The sequence below is a fragment of the Prionailurus viverrinus genome, chromosome X (genome assembly GCF_022837055.1).
Source record: "Prionailurus viverrinus isolate Anna chromosome X, UM_Priviv_1.0, whole genome shotgun sequence".
NCBI lineage: Eukaryota > Metazoa > Chordata > Mammalia > Carnivora > Felidae > Prionailurus > Prionailurus viverrinus.
Genome location: NC_062579.1, coordinates 42,873,129 through 42,898,035, shown reverse-complemented (window position 1 = coordinate 42,898,035; position 24,907 = coordinate 42,873,129). Strand labels below are relative to the sequence as shown.

The 24,907-nt window shown below is 46.5% G+C and overlaps 1 protein-coding gene across 1 annotated transcript; it reads right to left on the bottom strand.

Moving 5' to 3' along the window:
* Positions 1–893: 893 nt before the first annotated feature.
* GPR173 (G protein-coupled receptor 173) lies at positions 894–24,021 on the bottom strand. Its single transcript, XM_047844301.1, has 2 exons — positions 23,713–24,021; positions 894–3,750 (listed from the first exon to the last, which is right to left on the bottom strand). The coding sequence occupies exon 2, from the start codon at positions 3,650–3,652 to the stop codon at positions 2,531–2,533; it is 1,122 nt and encodes a 373-aa protein (XP_047700257.1). The 5' UTR covers positions 3,653–3,750; positions 23,713–24,021; the 3' UTR covers positions 894–2,530.
* Between the last annotated feature and the right edge of the window lie 886 nt (positions 24,022–24,907).

Sequence of the window (24,907 nt, the reverse complement as noted above, 5' to 3'; positions counted from 1 at the left end):
CCCAGGCTTGGCTTTCTTTATTCACCCCTAACATCCCTCCTCTGAATTTAGTCAAAGGTTACCAAAGTCCCAGCTGTATACAGTGGACTCTTCAGAAGGGCTCCCATCCCAGACTGAGCAGTCCCTCCAGAAGCCATTACTTTGTAGGGAGCATTTTCTAACCCCATTAGTTCACCCTCAAGTTTAATCCCCAATTCCCAGTCCCTATTTTCCATTGCAGTCCACTTTCAGGAACACTTCATTTGTGTTTTTGAGAGGAGACTGACCATGGAGTTGGAATGGTACCTGGGGGTTCCAGGCTTTGGGAAGAGATGGAGTTCTCAAGTATCCTGCCCCTGCTCCATGTTCACAGCCTGGGCCAAAGGAGGAAGATTTATGAAATGGGAGTCTACCCTCTTGCTGCATACATATGTACAGTTTTAAAATTCTATTCTCTGACCACTCAACCTCCTGCTGCAAGGACATACTCTAGTTTGTCTCCTTTCAGTTAGGTGCATATGTGTACATGTGTGTGTTTGTGCCATATATCTCCACATACAGGCATTTGCTCACATGTGTGCACCAGGCAGTGCTGCCTCCCCACACAGAGTCACACACAGTCTCACTTGACCATACCTCCCCACATGTGGTCATGCAGACAGGACACACACACACACACACACACACACACACACACACACACAGAGTCAGAAAGAGAAAACATCCAATATAGCATTGTTCTTTTCAGTTTTCCATTTACAAAATCCAATGGTGAATCCAGGCAGTTAGAAAAAAGAAATGGAGGAAAACCTTCCAGAATATACCCTATCTACTCCCACCCCTGTGGTCCCCCCACCCCACTCCCTGGGAAAGGCACCCCCATCACTATCACTGAGAAAACAGGTACCCACCCCCACACCCACTCAGCCACTCTGGCCTGCCTTTCCAGAGCTGCTCCACAGCCAGGCTCATTAATGTCTCTCCTGCCTAGAGTGCCCTCTCCATTCCTCTTGGATCAAGGCTTCCCCAGTGCTGGGACTGTCTTGGGGGTAGGGAGGGAGCTTAGGACAAGGGCTTCTATCAGAAAGGGAAAAGGGTGTGGATAAATACAGATCCCTCCCTCCCCCAGGAAATGAGAGGGGGGCAAAGAATCTGGGCAAGACCAGGCAAAGGAATGCCAGCTTGGCTCACCAGTTCCATAAGAACTGGCCATGATGTGAGTCCAGGGTGGACTCCGCCCTGGGAGGGAGGCTTGGGCTCTCCCACCTGAAGAATCTGGCTGTAGTCTGCTCCACTTTGGGTGGAAGGAAAAAAGGGGAGAAGGGCTGTTCAGGGGAAGGAATCTGGGGGCTGAGGGCCCAGAAGGCCAAGGGCTACCAAGAGGGGCAAGGCCCCTGAAGCTTCAAGGGGACAAAAAGAGGTCAGATAGGAATGGACTCAAGTCCACAATGCCTTGGAGCTTATACCATTATGCATTATACCAAGGCCACCCCCAACTTTTCATCTTCAGGATAATAGTATGAACCCAGGAGACAATTCTGGGGTTGAGTTCGGCTCTGACCCCAGGTGCTCCTTTCCAGTTACTCTGGGGAGTTTGGCTTTCTCCCTACACTTCCTTGGGGGAATGCTCCTGCCCAGGGCACCCACATCAGCCCTAGTGGAGCTGGAGTGGATTTCCATCCTCAGGAAGAAGAGTTGGGGGCTGGGGATCCAGGAGGCAGCTCGAAAGAATGCAGCCAAGCTCAGATCTCTTCAACTCGAGGCGTGCAGCTCACATCCCATTCTTCACCTAGCCTGAGCCCATTCCAAGGGTCCTTCTCCCTCCCCTCCTGGCTTCTTGAACAGATGCTCAAGAAACACTCAGGAGGTCTGGACATGGTGGGGAGGGAGAGGAAACCAGGCTTGGGACCAGGGTTAGCTTAAAACAACAATTGCACACAACGCAGCCATTAAACATCCCCGCTTCCTGGGGACCCAGAACTCCCTTTGATCCCTGTTGTCAGCAGATGAATTTCTCCCTAAAATTCAGGTCTTGCTAAAGGACTTGGAAGGAGAGGGTGCATGGGAGCAGAGGGGGCAATAAGAGCTCTGGAAGTCTATTTTACAGGACAAATTTCCCCCTTCTGGACAATGTCAGAAGGAGAGACATTAAAGCAAGAAAGCCTATCTCCTCAGCTGTTAGTAGAAAAACCTGCATTTTCAGTCTTACTTTCTTTTTCTGAATTGTCACTTCTGAGAGAGAGAGGAAAAGAGAGAGGAGAGAGAGAGAGAGAGAGAGAGAGAGAGAGAGAGGAAATGACAGAGATTGTAGAAGTGGAGAATGAGGCAGCAGAGACAGGCCCCACAGAATTAGAAACACCTCTTTCCCAGTCCCCCACCCCGGTCTCCAACCCTGGGGAGGTGTTGGCAAAGGTGCCTAGATTCCGGGTGGTTCCAGGGGCTGGGGCCGGAGCTCAGAAAGAAAGGCTCCTGTAGGAGGCCCACCCTTCCCTTATTGTTGGCTCCAGCAAGGTAGCCATGACCTCCCTGCCTGTCTGCCTACCCGCCTGCTTCACATGACACAGTAGGGTTCTCTGGGAGCCGGGGCACCTCCTGTGCCCCAGCAGGGGGCGTGAGTCCTCAGGCACTTCTTGAGGTCCTTGTTGAGCAAGAAGCAGACTATCGGGTTGACGGCAGCCTGGGCGAAGCTCATCCAAACAGCGGTGGCCAGGTAACGGTGCGGCACGGCACAGGCTTTCACAAACACTCGCCAGTAGCAGGCCACGATGTAGGGTGACCAGAGGAGCAAGAAGAGCAGTGTGATCGCGTAGAACATACGGCCCAGCTGCTTTTCACCCTTGACCTCGTCCATGCCCAGCAGCCGCCGGCTGGCTGCATGCCCATTCTGCCTGATACCCAGCAGGGTTGGTGGCATGGGCCCACGGCCAAACCCAGCGATCCAGTTGGCAGCAGCCTGGCCGGTGGCCCCAGGACCGTGGAATGTCCAGTTCTGGCTAATGGCTGGCACCATCTGCACTGGCTTCATCTTGCGGTGACGATACTCGAAGAGGAGCAGCTTGCCATAGACAGCATGTGTGGCTGCCATGAGTACAGCCAACATAAGCATGAAGCCCAGCGTGTCATTGGCCTTGAAGTAGCGATGCTCAAAGATGCACTGGTCCTCCTCACGGATAAACTTGTAGGTGCCCACATCAAAGACAGGTGGGAAGGCCATGGCCACAGACAGGGTCCAGGCCATGCAGATGACAGCTGCGCATGTCCAGAGTGTCATGCGCTTGGCATAGAAGCGGTGGTGGGCGATGGCCATGTAGCGGGTGACGCTGATGCAGAACAGCATGAAGGCCGCATGGAAGCAAAAGAGCACAGCCATAAAGGCCACAATCTTGCAGCTGAGAGCACTGAAGGTCCATGAGGAGCCGTGGCGCACAGAAGCCAGCACAAAGGGGAAGCAGACGGCAGAGCGTATGCCGTCAGCCAGGCACAGGTCCAGCAGAAAGTAATAAGGAGCCTTGTGCAGGGCACGCTCCTTGAGCACCAGCAGGGACAAGATGGCATTGCCCGCCAGGCTTACGCACATGATCAGTCCCAACAGCACCAGCTTCACATAAGCTGATGCTGATGGTGGGGATAGTGCGCCGCTCACCTCTTGGGGCTCTCCAGTAGTGTTGGCCATACTGAAGGGGCAGGGGCTGCTCCCAGCCTTACAGGATCAGCCAGTTCGGTATTTGATGGGCCCTGGGGGACTCCATCAGTTGTCCTGCTGGGCTGCACCTGCAAATAGGGATAATGGGGAAGAGACAGACAGACAGAGATACAGAGATGAGGGCAGGAGAGAGACAGAGAGAAAAACACAGAGGCACAGAGACAGAGCGAGAAAGGATAGAACAAAGAGAAAATGGTGACAAAGACATAAATAGATGCAAATTGAGACAGCAATGGGAGGGTGAGAGTGAGAAGACATAAGAAGAAACAGAACCAGAGAGACAGGGAAAGAGGGAAAGGAGAGATAGAGATAGAAATGGAGAGAGAGAGAGAGAAAGGGAGGGAGAGAGAAACACAAGAAAAAGAGACAGTGAGAAACAGGTGGAAAGGACAGGTGAGGAAGAAACAGAAAGGGCAGTGTTAGTGGGTCTACATGGCCTCCACACTTACTCCCTGGCTGGTGTCAGGTCCTGCCCCTGGCCCACTGCTGCTCCTACCCCTTCCTTGCTGGGCGGGGGGTGCTTCACCTCTCTGGCTTGTCCTCGGTTACCTGTTTCCTCCATTGGTGGTTCTGTGGGGCGGGGGTGTTGGTGCAGCTCTCCTCCCCCTTTGCAAGGCCCTAAGGTTATGTTCCTCAAACTATTTTTGACCTCTACCCATAGTAAGACATACATTTTACATCACAACCCGGTACACACACATGTGTGCACACAGAGCTGAACCAAAAGTTTCAGAAAACGGTACTGATCCTATATGTCACATACCCCATTAGTTCTACTCTATTTCATGACTTTTTGTGGATGTTGGTAGCCACTCATTAAATAGGCTTTTTTTATATATTCATGATCAGGAATGTGGTTAGCGTGATCAAGGAAGAGTGGGAAGACCAATGTGGTTGGAACAGGGCAGGCAAGGGAGACAGTGGTAGAAAGTGAGATCACAGAGGTGTCTGAGGTGTTTGGGGCCAGATTATATAGGGCTGTGGGCCATGACAAGGACTTAGGTTTTTATTTTAAGTCAGGTGGGGAGTATTGTGAATCTAAAGATGTAGGTATGCTTGTGTGCTTTCATTCATTGAAAAACGATTTATTGAGCATCTATTGTATCACAGGCACTGGGAGTACAGCTGTGAGTCAGATGGACAAGCGTCCCTGCCCTTATGAAGCTGATATTCTAGATAATAAAGAAGATACATAAGTGAAGTATAGTAGGTCAGATGATGGTAAGTTCCTTAAAAGAAAAGTAAAGGAGGGAAAGGGGATAGGAAGTGCTAGGGGTGGGGGAGGTATGCTTTTGGATGAAATGGAGAGCAAAGGCTTCATGGAGGTGTCATCTAAGCAAAGACTTAAAAGAGGCAAGAGAGTGAGCCATGTGGGTATTGGATGGAAGAGAAGTCCAGGCAGAGGGAACAGCCAGTGCAAAGGCCCTGAGGTGGGATTACATGTGGTATATTTGGGGAAGAGTAAGGAGGCCACTGTGCTTGGAACAGAGTGAGCGATCAGAAAGTAGTAGGAGGTGAAGTCAGAAAAGTGGTGAGGCCAGATCACGTAGGCCATCGTGAGGACCTTGACTTTTACTCTGAGTGATATGGGAGCCATGGGAACAAAAGCAAGATGTGATGACTCAGGATTGCACAGCATCCCCCGTGCTGCTGGGAGGAGCACACACCATGTGGGGCAAAGGTGGAACTGGGGAGAGTACACAGGAGGCTCCTGCAGTAATTCAGGTGAGAAATGATAGCACTCCATGCCCCTTGCCCTGCTTTATTTTTCTTTCTAGAATTTATGTCTTCTAGCTCACTATATAACTTACTTTCAAAATTCAGTTTATTATCCACCTCTCCCTGTTAGAAGAAAAGCTCCACAAGGGCAGGGATTAGAGATTCACATGCTCTTCTCCAGAAGAGCAGTACATAGCACATGGTAGACCCTCAGTTAAAGGCTTTCAAATCAGTTAATTGGCTGAGGGACTAAATGGGCTGGTGGCTCAAGGACGGCTGCCTGAAGGCACCCAGGTAGGATAAGCTGAAAGAGCACTTTGGCCAATACAGGGGTGGGAGGGCACGGGCAAAGCTTGCGTGGGGGTGGGGGGCAGGGGGGGAACAGGGGGACTCCTGGTGTGTGCGAGCTGGGGGCGGGGGGAGAGGGAGTGTTATAAGGTAATATGGTAGGTGTCAGAGGGAAGGTAGCAAGGCAACCTGGGAAGAAGCTGAGGAAGCTCAGAACTACTGTTGGGGCTGGGATGGGCTGGAGGTTGGGGGCTACGGGGCTGAATGGAACCTCTCTACCCTCCCCTCCCGGGAAAAAAGTCACCCCTCTGTACTGTTTCCCAGCTCACTCCAACCTGGCCTGCCACAGCCACCTTGGGCCAAGCTTTTTTGATGACACCCCAAAGTCTCAGACATGGTGCCAATAGGCCATGAGAAGGTGCCAGGGCAGGGGCTTGGGAGAAATGGATTTGGTGGACGCCCTCTCAGCTGCTCAAAGCCTGATAGCTCCCACAGAACTGTGGACTAGCTGACAACTGAGTGTGTGTAAATGTGCACAAACATACACACACACACTCCTTAGCCTTGAGGGGAAGCAAGGGGAAAGCATTAAAGACAGAAAGAGATTGAATGTAGAAGAGAGACACACAGAAAGTGACAGAGGAGAGAGGTTTGTGTGTGTGAGAGAGGGACAGAGACATATGAGGGAGAAGGGGAGAAATAAACAGAGAAAGGGGAGCGAGCCTTACACACAAACAGGAGGAGATAGAAATAGAGACAGAAAGGGGAAGAAGAGTGAGAAAAAAGACACAAAGACACACACAGAAACAGAGACAGTACAAGAGACAGAAAAGGAAGAGAAAAAGAGGCAGGAAAATAGAGAATGAAAGAGAGAGTGAGAAGGAGAGAGAGAAAGAAAAATGAGACAAAAGGAGATAGGGAAGGAGGGAGAGAGAAAGAGAGACAGAAAGATAAGAGAGAGATACCAGGAAAGAGAGAGAACAATATAGAGACATAGAGACAGGGGTTGAGACAGAGACAGAGATAGAGATAGAAGCAGAAACAAAGATGGAGATAGAGAGAGGGAGACACAGAGAAACACACTAAGATTGAGAAGGTGGATACTTTGTAGTCCAGAGTCTCAGTGAAAACAAAAACAAACGCTAAAATGAAACAACACAAAACAATAGCAGCAAACAAACAAAACCCTAGTGTTGCCTAGAAAGCTGGGGCGATTCTACAGGTGAGGAGAGGTTCCTTCTGAGCAGACTGGCAGCCACAGCCTGGACCCATCCTGGGCTAAAAACAGTGCATGCACACAAACACATTCACACCTGCTCGTGCCCAGACACCCTCAGAAAGTTACGCAGACACCTACACACACGCTCACACGGACACATAGCCTACTGCTATGGAGACCTACAGACAGCAACCAGCTCACACATACGGACCTTGCCCCTCCCATACTCGCACACAGTACATCTGATGCTGCCTCCTTCCCACAGGCACTGAATACCCCTGTCTAAACACCAGTGCTCCGTCTTCAACAAAGGCATTACTGCCCCCTAGGGGACATTTTGGAAATTTGTAAGAGCATTTTTGGTGGCCACAATGCTGACATGTAGGATGTCCTTCCAACATTTAGGGGTCCAGACAAGGATGCTGGCCATCCAGTGATCTATGGGGCAGTCCCACACAGCCAGCATACATCCTGAATCCCCTAGACTTTATACTTGTAATGAGCTGAACCTTGAATCTAACTGTATTTCACATATAAATACAAAATCCCCCTAATTTAATATACCCTAAATTCTCCAGGAATATAGCTGTCAAGTAAATCCAGAGGTGACTGCACTTTGTTTTGGGGAGCACTTTCTTTGAGTTGTTCACTATTTCAGAAAATCTCACCCCTAGGCCTTTGCCTGTCATTTTCCTGCACTTTGGGCATGGGGCAGCCTCTGAGTTTTCCCCTCCCAAACCCATGTTTACTCACAAGACGTTACAAGCCTCTAACTACCTTATTGAATTTCCTGCGGAGTGCCATGCCCAAACATTTACATATTGAAATATAAATTATTTTCTTATAAATTACTTCCCTTTTACTTATTTATTTGTATTAGTTAATACAATATGCATATTGCATAAAATACTATATGGATTTTCTTTTGAAATTATATGTGCAGAGACTATATTATCTAAGAACTTCATGTCCATATAGTAAAGGGGTGTTACAAAATATGTGTTACATACAAGAGAGTGTTAGGTATGAGAGGGCTGAGAATTGCTCATATACACAGATACACACACACCCACACCCACACACACATGTGCAATGGCCCATAAACCCACAATTATAACTCCCCTAACACACACACACACACACACACACACACACACACAGATGAACATTCAAATCCCGACAGATAGATACACATATGCAAACCCATTCACACATTGTTCAAATCCTCTCACACACTCAAACTTTTGTGACACAGGCATGTATACAGTGGCATTCCTATATCATCACATACAAACACTGTTACACATGTTAACATTCAAAGTCATTTACATATGCCACCATACTCACATGCACTTGAACCCTCCCACATGCATACACACATATAAACACACACAGGCATGTACACACAGACAGAATCCCCCTTAAATATCCACAGAAATATTTGCATAGAGAAAAAATAGACAAGCAAAAAACTGCTCATATATACACACATGTACATACTCTAACACACTCTAACACACAGAGGCCGATTGATCCAAACCCTTTCACACAGATTAGGCATACTCACCAAAACAGACATGTACATCTTGGCACATGTACACACAGCTACCCATTCATGTACACTCTCACTAATGCAGAGAAGTATACCAGCTCCAACACACACACACACACACACACACACACACACACACCCCTCTTTGCAATATGCAACCACAACCAACCACAAAGAGAAAAACCACCCGTGTATACAAACACACTCTTGCACACACAGGGATGTGTACACACACAAGCATGCTCACATTACTTGATATATATACCCTGCAACAGATGTACACCCAGAGAAAACCCACACATGTTTCCTCAGACACAGGTGGAAACATTAGCAGAGCTACTTGGCTGGTGGGTACCTGCCACAGCAGGGAGCCAGAGCAAGAAGCCCTCTAGAAGTTCAAAGGGAAATTGTAAATGTTTGGATCCTTCCTATTGAAACATCCCAGATAATCTGATTATTACTTTGATTGCCACCCTGGTTCATCGGTGAGGTTTTTTGGTTTGGCCTATACATGTACAGTGGGTTTTTTTCTTTTTAATTTGGCCTCATTTATTTTTCCACAACTTTTTTTTATTATTATATAGTATAAGGTATTCCTAAGGGAATATAATTGTTTTTGTTAATTGCCTTGATTGCTGCTTCTTCATAAACTTTTTTTCCCTTCTAGAACATTTCAGATATAAAAACGTAGAAAGAATCCTGTAATGAACTTCAGTGCACCCATCACCCAGATTCACCAATGATCAACTCTCAGGGTCTTGTTTTGCCTATAAACTCATCCATTTCCAGAGTACTCTGAAGCATATCTATCATACCATTCATCCATAAGTATTTCTAAAAGGACTCTTTTAAAGACATTACAACAATATAATTTTTATTATCTCTTGGTTCATTTACTGACTTACTTGTGACTGGTTTTTAATATTAAAAGTTAGCCAAATCTGATTCTTGGTGGGATTTCATAATTAATTATTACCTTTTGCTTTTAGGTAAAAATATTTGTCAATAAATAAAGACCAACTGTAGTTGAGTTGAATTGATTCATTAAAGGGAAAGCAAGGCCTTTATTCAAGGCTTTGTTTACAGAGTGCTGCTCTTTTAACAGCGCAAAAGACCTCAAGTTTCTGTTTTAAAAAAATAGGTTTTCAGGGGCGCCTGAGTGGTTCAGGCTGAGCGTCTGACTTCGGCTGAGGTCATCATCTCATGGATTGTGGGTTTGAGCCCCGTGTTGGGCTCTGAGCTGTCTGCACAGAGCCCAAAACCTGCTTCAGATTCTGTGTCTCCCTCTCTCTCTGCCCTTCCCCCGCTCATACTCTGCGTATGTGTCTCTCTCTCTCAAAAAATAAATAAACATTAAAAATTTTAAAAAAGATTTAAAAAATAGGTTTTCAGAGGTCACAAAGATCTGATGGCCCCTTCAATACTTTATATTCAAGTAGATTTAATTTTTAAGATACTTCTTTTCCCATCAAAATGGACTTTTTGATTAAAGCTGGAAAATCAGGAGACTCACAAGACAAACACAGTCTTCCCTCAAAAAAATCTAGGCTGTCCCTAATTTGAGCAGTTTAATGAGGATTGTTTCAAATTTGGATTCAGCTGCCAAATAAGCCCTCTCTAGGGAGGCAAACCATAAGAGACTCTTAAAAAACTGAGAATAAACTTAGAGTTGATGGGGAGTGGGAGGGAGGGGAAAGTGGGTGATGGGCATTGAGAAGGGCACCTGTTGGGATGAGCACTGGGTGTTGTATGGAAACCAATTTGACAATAAATTTCATATTAAAAAACAAAACAAAACAAATAAGCCCTCTCTTCCTCAACCTAAATGTCTGATTTGCGTGGGAAAGTTATCAAAAGAAACTTCATTTCCCAGTAGGGTATGTCAGTCAACTGGCCACAAAACACTATCACACAGAGAAATATTTGGAGTTTTTAAAGCATCTCAAAGTGCAAATTAAGAAACCTGGCTCTTTTATGGGATGGGTTATAACATCCTTAGATAGAGCTCAACCAGCTAGTGACAGGGTTGCAGGATTAACAAGTAAAGCTAAGGTGCTCCTCTCAGTAGAATCTCACATGTTAGCAATCTGCCAGAAAATTGTCCACACCACATTTGGGACCAATGAGGTAAAAAGAATAAGAAAGGGGTCATTTTCAATTATTGCTATTAGGAGATATAGTGATGGTGGGTCAAAGGACATTGAAATGACACTAACCCAGAAGATTGTTGAATCAAAAGTGTTTTTCATTTTACATTGAGGAGTCTCTACATGTTGATTAATTGTGCTCAGTTCATAGTACTAGTCAGAAAACCTGAAGAGAAATGCAAGAAGCACCAAAATAAACTAAGGTTGAAATATTCAAAGTGATACATGAGTATTTTGAAATACTGTGGAAACTCTACATTAGTCCATAAACTGATGCTGCTAAGATGGCATGAAATTTGCATTGGGAATTTGTTCTGAAAATGCCGAGATTCATGCACCAAGGAGCACCCCCCTATCAAAGTTTGCCTGTAGGTCTGATTTCCACAGTAAATGATGGTAGGTGGGTTTGATTAAATCCAAAGCACTACCCACCTGTGTGTTGGGTTTCTGTGAAGTTTTGATATCAGTACATTTATCTCTATTGTTCTAAACCTAAGTGTATAAGGATTTTGTAAAAGATTTATGAGCTAAAAGAAAATTTTCAGCTTTTTTTTGTGAATGATTTTCATTTGCTGATTTGATGCTTACTTGTTCCAAGACAGCATGGCATTGGCACAAAAACAGACACATAGACCAATGGAATAGAATAGGGACTCCATAATTGGACCCACAAAAGTATGGCCAACTAATCTTTGACAAAGCAGGAAAGAATATCCAATGGAAAAAAGACAGTCTCTTTAACAAATGGTGTGGGGAGAGCTGGACAGCAACATGCAGAAGGTTGAAACTAGACCACTTTCTCACACCATTTACAAAAATAAACTCAAAATGGATAAAGGACCTGAATGTGAGACAGGAAACCATCAAAACCCTAGAGGAGGGGCGCCTGGGTGGCGCAGTCGGTTAAGCGTCCGACTTCAGCCAGGTCACGATCTCGCGGTCCGGGAGTTCGAGCCCCGCGTCAGGCTCTGGGCTGATGGCTCGGAGCCTGGAGCCTGTTTCCGATTCTGTGTCTCCCTCTCTCTCTGCCCCTCCCCCGTTCATGCTCTGTCTCTCTCTGTCCCAAAAATAAATAAACGTTGAAAAAATAAATTTTTAAAAAAAAAAACCCTAGAGGAGAAAGCAGGAAAAAAAACCCTCCGACCTCAGCCGCAGCAATTTCTTACTTGACACATCCCCAAAGGCAAGGGAATTAAAAGCAAAAATGAACTATTGGGACCTCATCAAGATAAAAAGCTTCTGCACTGCAAAGGAAACAATCAACAAAACTAAAAGGCAACCAACGGAATGGGAAAAGATATTTGCAAATAACATATTGGACAAAGGGCTAGTATCCAAAATCTATAAAGAGCTCACCAAACTCCACACCCAAAAAACAAATAATCCAGTGAAGAAATGGGCAGAAAACATGAATAGACACTTCTCTGAAGGAGACATCCAGATGGCCAACAGGCACATGAAAAGATGCTCAACGTCGCTCCTCATCACGGAAATACAAATCAAAACCACACTCAGATATCACCTCACGCCCGTCAGAGTGGCTAAAATGCACAAATCAGGAGACTATAGATGCTGGCGAGGATGTGGAGAAATGGGAACTCTCTTGCACTGTTGGTAGGAATGCAAACTGGTACAGCCGCTCTGGAAAACAGTGTGGAGGTTCCTCAAAAAATTAAAAAGAGACCTACCCTATGACCCAGCAATAGCACTGCTAGGAATTTACCCCAGGGCTACAGAAGTGCTGATGCATAGGGGCACTTGTACCCCAATGTTTATAGCAGCACTTTCAACAATAGCCAAATTATGGAAAGAGCCTAAATGTCCATCAATTGATAAATGGATAAAGAAATTGTGGTTTATATACACAATGGAATACTACGTGGCAATGAGAAAGAATGAAATCTGGCCTTTTGTAGCAATGTGGATGGAACTGGAGAGTGTTATGCTAAGTGAAATAAGCCATACAGAGAAAGACAGATACCATATGTTTTCACTCCTATGTGGATCCTGAGAAAGTTAACAGAAGACCATGGGGGAGGGGAAGAAAAAAAGAGTTAGGGAGAGAGCCAAACCATAAGAGACTTAAAAACAGAATAAACTGAGGGTTGATGGGGAGTGGTAGGGAGGGGAGGGTGGGTGATGGGCATTGAGGAGGGCACCTGTTGGGAGGAACACTGGGAAACCAATTTGAAACCAATTTGAAAATAAATTTCATATTAAAAAAAAAATATATATATATATATATATATATGAAAGTATACTGTTAAGGTTTATGGATTCAAAGCCAAACTTCAACTTAGAAGAAGTGAGGTCATGTGTGGTTCCCTAGGTGATATTTAGTTGGTGTTATTAAGTTGAATATTAAAGACTTATTAAGATGAGTAGAGCAATGTCTGTGTCTCCTTAGGGTAAAAGCTTCTTCAATTATTTTGAAATACTCAAAATGAAAATTTTTTGTTGGATTCAAAATTCATGTGCATTTTTTTTATTTTAGAGAGAGAGCGCACGCAAGTGGGGGAGAGGGGCAGAGGGAGAGAGATAGAATCTTAAGCAGGCTCCATGCTCAACATGGAGCCCCATACAGGGCTGCATCCCACGACCCTGGGATCATGACCTAAGCTGAAATCAAGAATTGGATGCTCAGGGGTCCCTGGGTAGCTCAGTTGGTTGAGCGACCCACTCTTGATTTCGGCTCAGGTGGTGATTTCATGGTTCCTGGGATTGAGCCCCACATCAGGGCAGAGCCTGCTTGGGATTCTTTCTCTGCCTCTCTCTCTGCCCCTCCCCCACAATGCACATTTGCACTTCTGCGTGCTCTCTCTCAAAATAAATAAACTTAAAAAAAAGAGTCAGACGCTCAACCAACTGAGCCACTCAGGCGCCCCTAATGTGCATTCATTACAAGAGTTTCAACATCACATTTGATTGAAAGAAAAGAAAGAGGTGTTAGATTTAAAGAAGGTTCCTACCTTTGAAGTACAAAATTCAAAGACTATAATTATCCAAGTTCTGATTATTGAGGAGAAAGAGGCTTTAACCAGTAAAAAACAAAAAAACAATGATCATTTGCTGCCACCTACACATGCAAGCAATTTCCTGTTGATGGTGACTACCAAGAGACAGAAGAGATTATTAGCTATTTCAGCAGAGAACCTGGGTAACATGGGTCTCTCTGCCTGGCCATGGCAAAAACAAGTGAGTTAGAAAGGGAGGTGAAACAGGCACAAACAAGCAGTTAGTTGTTGCATTTCTTAAGAAAGGTTGGTAAGGTGTGAAAGCTTCAGAGAAACCAAAATGGTACCTGATGACCCCAAAGCTGATGCCTTTAAGGTGAGCTTTGATGACCCACAGAATCATGCAGCTATGTTTCACACATTCAAGCTAATTACTGAAGTCATCAGGGCAAACTGTGCCTGCACAACCTCCATGGAATAGATCTTACCTTCAACAATAGGCTTTCCAAGACCACGAAGTGGCAGGTCATGATATAAGTTTATATCCATGTCAGAACTACTAATGGTTACTTGTTTTGTTTGTTTTGTTTGCGTTTTTATCAAGAAACATGATTACTTGATGTAGAAGATCTATGCTCAGCACAAACTGATTTACCAAATCATGATGAAAATGTCCATAAATGAGTCAGATTCCCATAAAATAAATAAAAGCAGTCATGATCAAAGGCTCAGAGGTGGGCATGAATGTTGACCACCGCAAATATGCATGAGTGAATAAAAGTTATATTTCTAGAAGTGAGCTCGTGTGCTGTGAAAAATTCCTGAAAAGATGTCATTTGAATTCAATATTTAATAACTCCCTCAAAACTTTGCATTTTTGTTATCCTTATCACAATTTGTGTAACATAAATAAAATCTATGGAATTTCTTTTCACCAAACCCCAGTACCCCTAAATCCTCTTCAGTTTACTCCAATGTGTCATATGGATAGTCCCCTTCTCCATGTGCCAGGTTGGGCATGCCCTAAGACATTCACATCTAGTCACAATGCATAGACCCACTAGCACACATGGACAGATATGTGCACACAGGCACATGTGTACATGGAGATTCAAATTTGCACTCACATCCAGACTTACATCAGCTGATAAGCACAATCAGGTGCATTTGTATATGTACACACACACACACCTCCTCTTCTACACAGAAAGTTAGGCATGTGTGTAGGTACCCATCTAACAGCAAATTATGCAAAGATATAAAAAAACACACAAACATACACGTACACACATACAGATAACTACCCTTCAACAGAAATGGAGGCCTAGGCAGAGAAAAATTCACCATACACATGGGCACATGCAGACACATACACATACAAACCAAATCATACGGGCCTACATGCTTTCAGATACAATCATGCATATGCATAGACATAAGAACTGGCATTCTGACACAGGTTAAGTCCTATTCACATCCTATAGATCCAGGCCCTCCCCTACCCCCAGGATCTTACATTAAGAGATTAAAATCCACTGTTTTATACAAACCTTGCCCTGGTACACATACATTATACACACAGTACCGACACTCTCACACATACAGGCACATTGCTCAGATTCACTGCTACACACACAGAGGCAGGCATATACAGAGCAATGCAGACTCACACACACACAGCCATGTAGCCACCGATGCTTATAAACACAGCCAGACACAAACCCTCAGATAAACACACCCATTCACACCTATGCATTCACTTATACAACACAAATACATACATCCTATTACATGGCCATATGGGCACAAATCCTTTATACACACATATCATCATATATAAACCTGGATACTAACCTTCCTACATGTATAGGCACAACAGAGATTCACACGTACACATTTACATCCTGACTAGTACAAACCTGTTTACATATTCAGATAAAAACACACACAGGGCACCTGGGTGGTTCAGTCAATTAAGCATCCCACTTCGGCTCAGCTCATGATCTCATAGTTTGTGAGTTCAAGCCCCACATCAGGCTCTGCACTGACAGTGTGGAGACTACTTGGGCTTCTCTCTCTCCCTCTCTCTCTCTGCCCCTCCTCCACTTGTGCTCTCTCTCTCTCTCTTAAAATAAATAAACTTTAAAATACACATACACATGCTCATATATGCAGCATACCAGCAATGCAGGTAACACCTGAACTCACATGGACACACATCATCACAGATACAGATATATGCATTCATTCACCAAGATGTACACTGGGAAATACACATGCATGGCCAAACCCCTTCCATTGACCTCCTAGACACACACTTCCTTTCTCATATGCTTATGGTTTTATATACACAATGGGACACATATAAATATAAAGCCAGTTTTATGTACAAACACACAGGATCCACTCACTCTCTTACACATACACATGAACACAAATAATGTAGGAAATACGCACATAGAAACTACTCCATTGCACTTGCTGATGGGCACATACTGTTACTTACACACCAGGCACATACAATAATTATAGTACTATGTAACACCTGATACAGCACAGAGGACTCATTATGTGCCAGGCACTGTCCTAAGCACTTTTCAAATATTAACTCATCTGATCCTCACCCTATGAGATAGATACTATTATTACCCCTACTTTAAAAATACGAAACTGGGGCTTAGTTGAGATTAGGTGACTTGCCCAAAGCCCCACAGCTAATAAATGACAGAACCAGGATGCAAATCTAGAGCCTACCTCCAGAGACCTTGTGGATCTAACTTACTCACAGGGAGAAACACACTCACCTCACACACACATACAGATACACACCACTCTAGCACAAACACATGCACACACAAGCCACGTACCAACATATGTGGGTACCAATAGCCACACACATGTAAGCACATACATACTCACATTTACACTCTACCAGAGGCATATATGCCCTAGGAAATATATACACATTCCCAAACATACCCACAATCACACACCCCACCCAGACACACCCACACTATCAAACACACAAAACACCCTGTTATACCACCTACACACCATCTGGACAAATCCACACTCACATGCAGATACACCAACATCCTCAGATATGCTCCCCGCCCAAATACACACAAACACTCTCACACACACTATCCAGATATACCCACATGCCCATACCCCCACCCAGATACACTCACACACCCCACCCAGATTCACCTATATCCTCTCATTCACATACCACCCAGATATACCCTATCCATCTCTCATATACCAGCCAGAGAAGCCCACACTCCTTTACTTAGATACACACACAACCACACCCCAACACAGATACGTGCACACTCTTTCTTATACACACCATTCAGACACACCCACTTTCACACACATACCCAATACTGATACAGCCACATTCTCTCACACACATCCCATCTAAACACACCCATCCTCATACACACCCACCTCAAACACACCTACATTCCACAGGCACTCCACCCAACAACAGCCACACTTCTGCAAACTCCCAACTCAGTACACCCACACTGTCATGTGCAACATTCAAATATATTCAAATCCATAGACACTCCCAACCTAGAGCCCTCATATTTGACCCAGGCACACCTACTATCTTCTTCACACATGGTATCAAGGCACACACCCACAATGACACACACACCATTCACAGACACTACACTTACACACAGCCAACCCAGATACTCACACTCACAAATTCCCAGCCTAAGTAAATTCACACACACAGCACCTACACATTATCCAGAGACACCTGCTCACACACAAATCTTATACGTATACACCCATTATTTTCTCATGTTCTCTCCCTCTTTCTCTCTCTCTCACACACAGCAAATAGATCCACTCACAAAGCCCCACCCAGATACATCCACCCCCTGATACATATGTATACACCATCCAGATTCATCACAAGTGGACCATCGAGATTGTCTCTCTCTCTCTCTCTCTCACACACACACACACACACAACTAGATACATTCCACTACAATCTAGACACGTCTGCATTCACACACGCACGCACACACACACACACACACACACACACACACATCCCACCCAGATATATTCAACTCTTACACATGCCATCCAGGTATACCATCTCAGACACTCCACTACCCAGATACATCCATACTTTCATCCCCTCCACACCAGTCAGATGCACTAACACTCCAAACGCACTTTCCACCCAGATATGCCCCCCCAAACTCTCTTAAACACCCCATCCAGTTATACCCACACTCACACACGTCCAAGTACATCCATACCCAGATACACAACCAAAGCTCTTACAACACACCACCTAGAGATACTACGCACTCCACCACCCAAACACACCTGTGCTTTCACCCACCCACCATTTAGGTACACTCATATTCAAACACCCTCCACCCAAACTATACCCACACACGATCTAACACAGAGCCCAAATGTACCACTATGCTCTCTCTCACACACCATCCAGATATACCCACATCTCACACACACAACATCCAGACACACCCACTCACACTCCCCAACCCAGGTAAACCCAAACACTTACAACCTATCCAGATACACCTACACATTTCTCCCACCAGATACTTCCATACTGTCATATCCCTACCATACTCAGAAACGCCTGCATACTCTTTTACACATACACACAATCCAGATTCCCCTCTATTCATCACCATCATCCAGAATACCCACACTCCACACATACAATGCAGATATACCCATACTCTCTCTCACACACTATACACACATCTCATCCACATACACTCCCACACACCAACCATAGATACTTCCCAATTATATGTATACTCACATACACCCCCATCATCACCCAGATGTGCCCAAATTCTCCCCCCACACACATACACACCATCTAGATATATTCCATCGCACACTTCCATTGCCTAATAGACTTGTATGCTCATCCACCTACACACTATCCAGATATACCCATATTTAAATGCTCCTACCCCAATACACCCATACTCCTTCATGCACAGTCTACCCAGAAACACCCACACTTTCACAGATACATCTACACTACAAAACACATACATCATCCAAACACCCCCTCACTCTCTTGCACCAGCCAGATACACCCGTACACACATACTCCTCAAAAACACACATCCTCACACATATTCCCACTCCCACTCATACCATACCCAATACATATCATACCACCCCCATACCCAAACTCTCACCCATACCATCCTCCACCCAAACAGGCTGATGTTCTCATAACACCTCACAAACACACCATCTACATAAACCCACACTCACACTCACCCCTCCCAAATACAGCCAAATTTCTCACATACGTATTTTTCCCAGAAACACCCAGAGTCTCTTACATACACAGAACCCAGATCCCTTCTCTCTCTCTCTTTCTTTTTCATTCTCTTACCAAATATACTACCTTCTACACACACACACACACACACACACACACACACACCACTCTACCTAGATATACCTTTACTTATACATACACATTGACATCTAGATTTCTGCCTTGATGGCATAATTCGGGTGCTGTCTGTGAAAACCATTTACCAACCTTAGACACTACACAATGCCATTTTGTTCTGGGCCTTCAATGGTGGGGGGATGGGAAGGGAGGTCTTTGTGTTTCAAGAAATCCTTTTCTAAAAGGTCACAAGGTCCCCTTTCCTAAGAGGACTTCAGTCCTTAGGAGGACATCAGCCATGATTGGTTCCCACATCTTGAGTGTGAATGATGACAGGAATTATCCTGATACACCTCCCCCCCACAAAAACCCAGCATATGGTCAAGGCCAAAGAGGCCCCAGAAGAGGGTCATGGATTGCTTAGGTGTTATAGCTTGCCATCCTGTAGGATGTCTACACAGAGCCAGCTATGGTCTAGCAGGGTGCCACTGACTCTTAGACATGCACATAAACACATGCTGGGGTGTACACACAGCATCACACAGACTCTTAAGTACCCTCCTTTATCACTCTTTCAGTGATTAGGCCTATCTGGGTAAGCCCAAGGCCAAATCTCTCTCACACACACATACCATCAGACAGGCACATGCACAAATACCTACACTTATCCCTACACATAGGCACACTCACATTGCTCTTGGTCCCACATGTGCATTTCCATTTACTCTCAAACACAGGCATACATGCATGGCATATATTTCCATGACATAACACCCATGAAGGACATACATTCACTCACAAACACAGGTGTACACACAGGCATACTTTCACATGTCCACAGATGGACACACTCTACATCATACCCAGCGAGACAATGAAGAAACAGGACACACAGAAGTGAGCTCCCAAATATATATACACACACACACCCAGACATGACCACATAAGCATTTTCACACATGAGGGTTCACTCAAGCATTCACATGAGGGTGTACTCACACATAAACACCCAGATGTGCACATGCTTGTCAGTGAGATGATGTATTCACATACAGACATTCTAACACACATAGACATATACACACAACTGGGCATGTATGCCTGTGAGCATATTCACATATACATAGACATGTACATCATTCATTCCTATATGCACACAACCAGACACAGAGACAGAAATGTACTTACAAAATACACTCACACAATCACAATAAGATATGTACACCATGTACATTCCCACATGTCTATACACCCATATGAGAAGCTATGCAAACAAAAGAAGATCCATTTATACTTATATTCTTAGACAGACTTGGACACAAAGGTCTGTTCACACACATGTGCACATGGAAGAACAGTCAGATATTCTTACATGCTTGTATATCTGCACAAGAAGAACTGATAACACTTTTCACACACAAGCTCAAACATATTTATAGACCAAGAGGGCATGCACATACATTCACTTACACTGTTCTAGAACATATGTTCCGGAATAAACACAAATACACATACACAAATAATTAGAACTACACAAAGTCGTACATCCATATACCTGTACAGACTGGCACACACAGGCATATTCACACAAACACACTTAGAGGTGGCAAATATACAGACATGTTCACTCAAATGCACACACAGCCATATGTTCACAGGCAGTAGCATATACTCACACATATACACTCCCAGTCACTCACAGGCACATCCATACTCACGCAGTCACACTTGCACTCAGAAATTCAAACAAAACACATATTGAGATATGTGCACCAAGTATTATGAAATGTAGTTACTCATGCATACCACAATCAGACTCGCATTCACACATAACAGTGTACCCACAAACACACATAGACATGTACACAAATACATTCATTCACTTATGCACATAGCCTTTTGTGCATATACACACAGGCCCAGACCTCCCCCCACCACAGCCATACCCATATACATGATCAAATGTGTACACATGGGGATACCCACAATATATTTTCATGCACCAAACATGTATTCACACACTCCCCTCTACCCACACAATTAGTTCTTTTACTCATGTGATCATCTACACTAACATTCCCCTAATCAGATGTGGACCCACAGGCCTGTCTACAGACGATATGTACTCAAAACACACACACAGACATACACATAATCCAAAATGCTGGAGAATCCACATGGGCATTAACACACAGACCAACTCATATATATACATAACAGATACACCCACACAGAGGCATGTTCACACATAAATACTCTTCCATACATGCATGGACACACACACACATGCCCGTATACTCATAAACACACCGTTTAGATACACCTACACTAATATGCACACATAGGCACACACACCAATATACACAGATACAGCTAGACATTCACCTAATTCGGTATGCATACCCAGGCATTCTGAAACCCTCATACTCATATGCATATAATTAGACATGTACATTCAAAGACAAATTGATACCACAAACATACACAACTAGACATTCAACAGGCCTGTTGGCTCACAGAAACATTCTCACTCAGCCTCATAATCAAACATGCCCATTTGCTCACCCAGACCTGCAAAGTCATACCCACTCCCCTGTACACACACAAGCCTACCCAGACATTCACACACTTGCACATACCATCATGTGGCCTGCTCACATACAGGCTCACATATATCCACAATGCCCATGAACAGATACACAGACACACAGACTGCACACAGTTACACATATATACCCAATCTCAGATCCAGATGCCTCTAAACCACAGTCTGGGTACTCTCTCTTCCAAATTCTTCTTCAGAAAAGTCTACTCCATACCCCAAAGCCCCACCCCTCCCTACCCTCACCATGGGGTCTTCTGGGTCTCAGACTTTCCCCCCCTCCTATTCCTCCCCTGGCCTTAAAGACCTTCCTCCAGCCACCCACCCCTCACGCAATGTCCCACCACATCTCTATGCCCCAAAACCAGCCAGGAGACCCCACTGTCCCCCTCCAACCCAGTCTAGGCTCTAGACTAGGGTCCCTGGGACCCGTCTCCCACAGGTCTAGCTGCTGCATGGGCCACACCCCAGTTCTACCTGAAGCCCTGCCATCTCAGAAGCTTCAGCCTTGTCTCCAGGCCCTGCCAACCACTGACCACAGGCCAAACTCTTGCCAAGTCTCCCCTCAACAGGGAGATGCCTACATCACCAGGGCCAGGAATGCTGCAGGCTGCAAGCCAGGCCTCTGCTAGCTCATGGGGGCTCAAGCCTGTGTGTGTGTGTGTGTGTGTGTGTCTGTGTCTGTGTGTGTGTCTGTGTGTGCACACACACACACGCACGTGCAAGGGGGCAAGTGCAGGGAAAGGAGACTGGAGTGGAGTAGGGGTGGAAGGCTCTGCCCATAGCCACCACTCATCACTCCCTACAAAGAAAGAGTGACAACACTGAGCTGCTCCTGCCTCCCCTCCACTTCCCAACCCCCATTTGCCTACCTGCTGTCCTCCCTAGATCTCTGCCAAGACCCTGGAGAAGAGGGGCCAGTCCCTCCTCCAAATAATCATTAACAATATTAATCATGAATAATCAGCGATATTGACCATGAGCTTTGCTGATACTGCTTCAGGGCCACTTCTATGCACATCCTTTATTTGCATGCACCAACTCATCTAGTCACTACACACACCCATGATGGGAGGGTCACCAGTCTCTTTGGCGGATGAGAAAACTGAGGTTCAATAAGTGGCACACTTTCACTACAGTTGCAGAGCTAGTAGTTGGGGGAAGTGTCCCTGGAGAATCCATGTTCTTCATGCACTAGGCTTCCCTGCCCCTTCAGATATAGGGACCACCGGCCACACTGTGCACAAGACCATAAGATCTGGGGGTCCCAGATACAACACGGGCATCTGAAGCAAAGATAGCCTTGGGTGAAGGCTGGGGCCCACACTGTGGCCCCTGCAGGTTGTGTGGCATGGTCCTTGCCCCCACAGAGCCACCAGGCAGCCTAGGGCCTGGACGTGCTTCCCACCCCCACCTCACTTTCCCTACCAGCTAGGAATCACAGCAATATCTTCAGTGGTGAGTGAGCAAAAGTCTGTGCTACCTGTGGGGAGAGACTGGGGAAAGTAGAAAGGAAGGAAAGCCGGGAGAGAGGAAAGAAGGAAAGGAGGGGGGGCGGTGGTCTGGGCTGGGATCAGCTTCTCTGTCATGTCTACCCACCTGCCTGTTCACACACACAGACAGAAATCCACACACCCTGCATGCAGGCTAAGGAACCTGGAGGAGAGTGGAGGAGGAGGGAGAGGGAGATGGAGAGGGAGAGGAGGCAGCCGCAGGAGGCTGAGCCTGCCCAGGGTGCAGGCATTGAGGAGAGCACTGCCAGGCTCCCAGGCATGCCTTCCACAGCTAGCACACAAGGGGACATTAACACAGCCTCATGCCCCAAAGCGACCATCATGATAAAAACAGACCCCATGTGGGGAGTGGGGAAACAGGTGGTAGTTCCCTTTCTTATGGGACATTTGGGATTGGGGAAGATGGAGATGGCTAGAGGACTCTCCAGGCTTGGGTGTCCAAGTAGTCCTTGTGATGGAACGGGGATGGGGGCGGGGGAGACACACTAACAGAGTCAGAGAGAGAGACAGAGAGCATGGCAGTGATGGAGACTCTGAAATATGTGTGGGGAGACAGAAGAGAAGTCTCAGCCCCTCATCCTTGCTGGAGGGGTGCTGACTACTTACCTGGGCTCTCTCAGCAGGGCTGTCTTGGAATCCAGGGAGGGGGCTCAAGCTGTCTCACCCAGGATAAATCACAGCCCAGGCCACATTGTGGGACCCTCAGATGTGTCCTCAGTGATGTGCGGCCAGTGACACTCCTGCTTCTGTTGCCGTGGATACAGCGGCCGGGCTGGTCTAAAACGCAGACATCAGGGGAAGCAGGCACCGAAGGGGTGCACTGGGCAGGGCTGGGGGCATTAGGGAACACCAGGTGGGCAGCACACAGCCTTGGGGTGCCCAGCCAGCTGGCAGGTGAAGGTCCAGGCAGGTGCTTCCCCCACTACACATTCCCACCCCCATCTTCATGCCACCTCCAAGCTGGGAGGGGGACCAGCGCTGGCCCCTGCTACCCGTCTGCCCGCCTGGCTGCCGGTTCCCCCCTCCCCCCACCCCGTCTGCCTGCTGGCCGCCGCCTTTTGTCCTCAGAAGACACGGTCCCCGCGGGGCCTCTGCCAAGCTTCTAGCAGATGCTTAGGGGCCGGGGCTCCTCTCTGGGAGTACTCTGGCCATGGCCTGGGAGAGCCCCAGGTTGGGGGGCTCTCGTCCAGGCTCACCCCGCTCCACAGGCCTGGCGGGGATGGGGAAGAGGTGCAGGTCCACAGCCAGAGGCAGCAGCAGAGGTGGTGTTGGGGAGGGGATGGACGCCAGAAAGAGGGGGTGGGGTGGAGAGAGAGGCTGGCCAGATAGCTGTGTCCCGGGTTTTAGATCCGGGTTGAGGAGAGTGGCTCAGAGCATCCAAGGGGGGGGGGTCCTGATGCAAAACGGGGGCACCACGGGCCTGCCGGAGGGATGCTCCTGACTTGGCAACCACCCCAGCTCACACAGATCCGGGTCCCAAGATGTTGGGAACACCAGGCCTGGATGGGACATCAGTGGGGAGCCCAGGGCTTTAAGCTGGACCCCATCCGGCCTGTCTGTCCCCCCTCTCCTCGATTTGCACGGTCCCTGCCTCAGGGGCGGGCGGGGGAGGAAGGCAGGCAGGGAGGGAGCGGGAGGGAAGGAGGGAAGGAGGGAGGCTGAGCCGGCAGGGAGACTCCCAGCCGCCAGCCTGGTCCTCCCTGGGGCGGGGCGGGGCGCGGTGGGGGCTGGAGAGGCTGGGGAGCTGCAGGCTGCTGGCTGGCGGACTAGGTGGGGACGCTGGCATGGCAGCTGTGCTGCC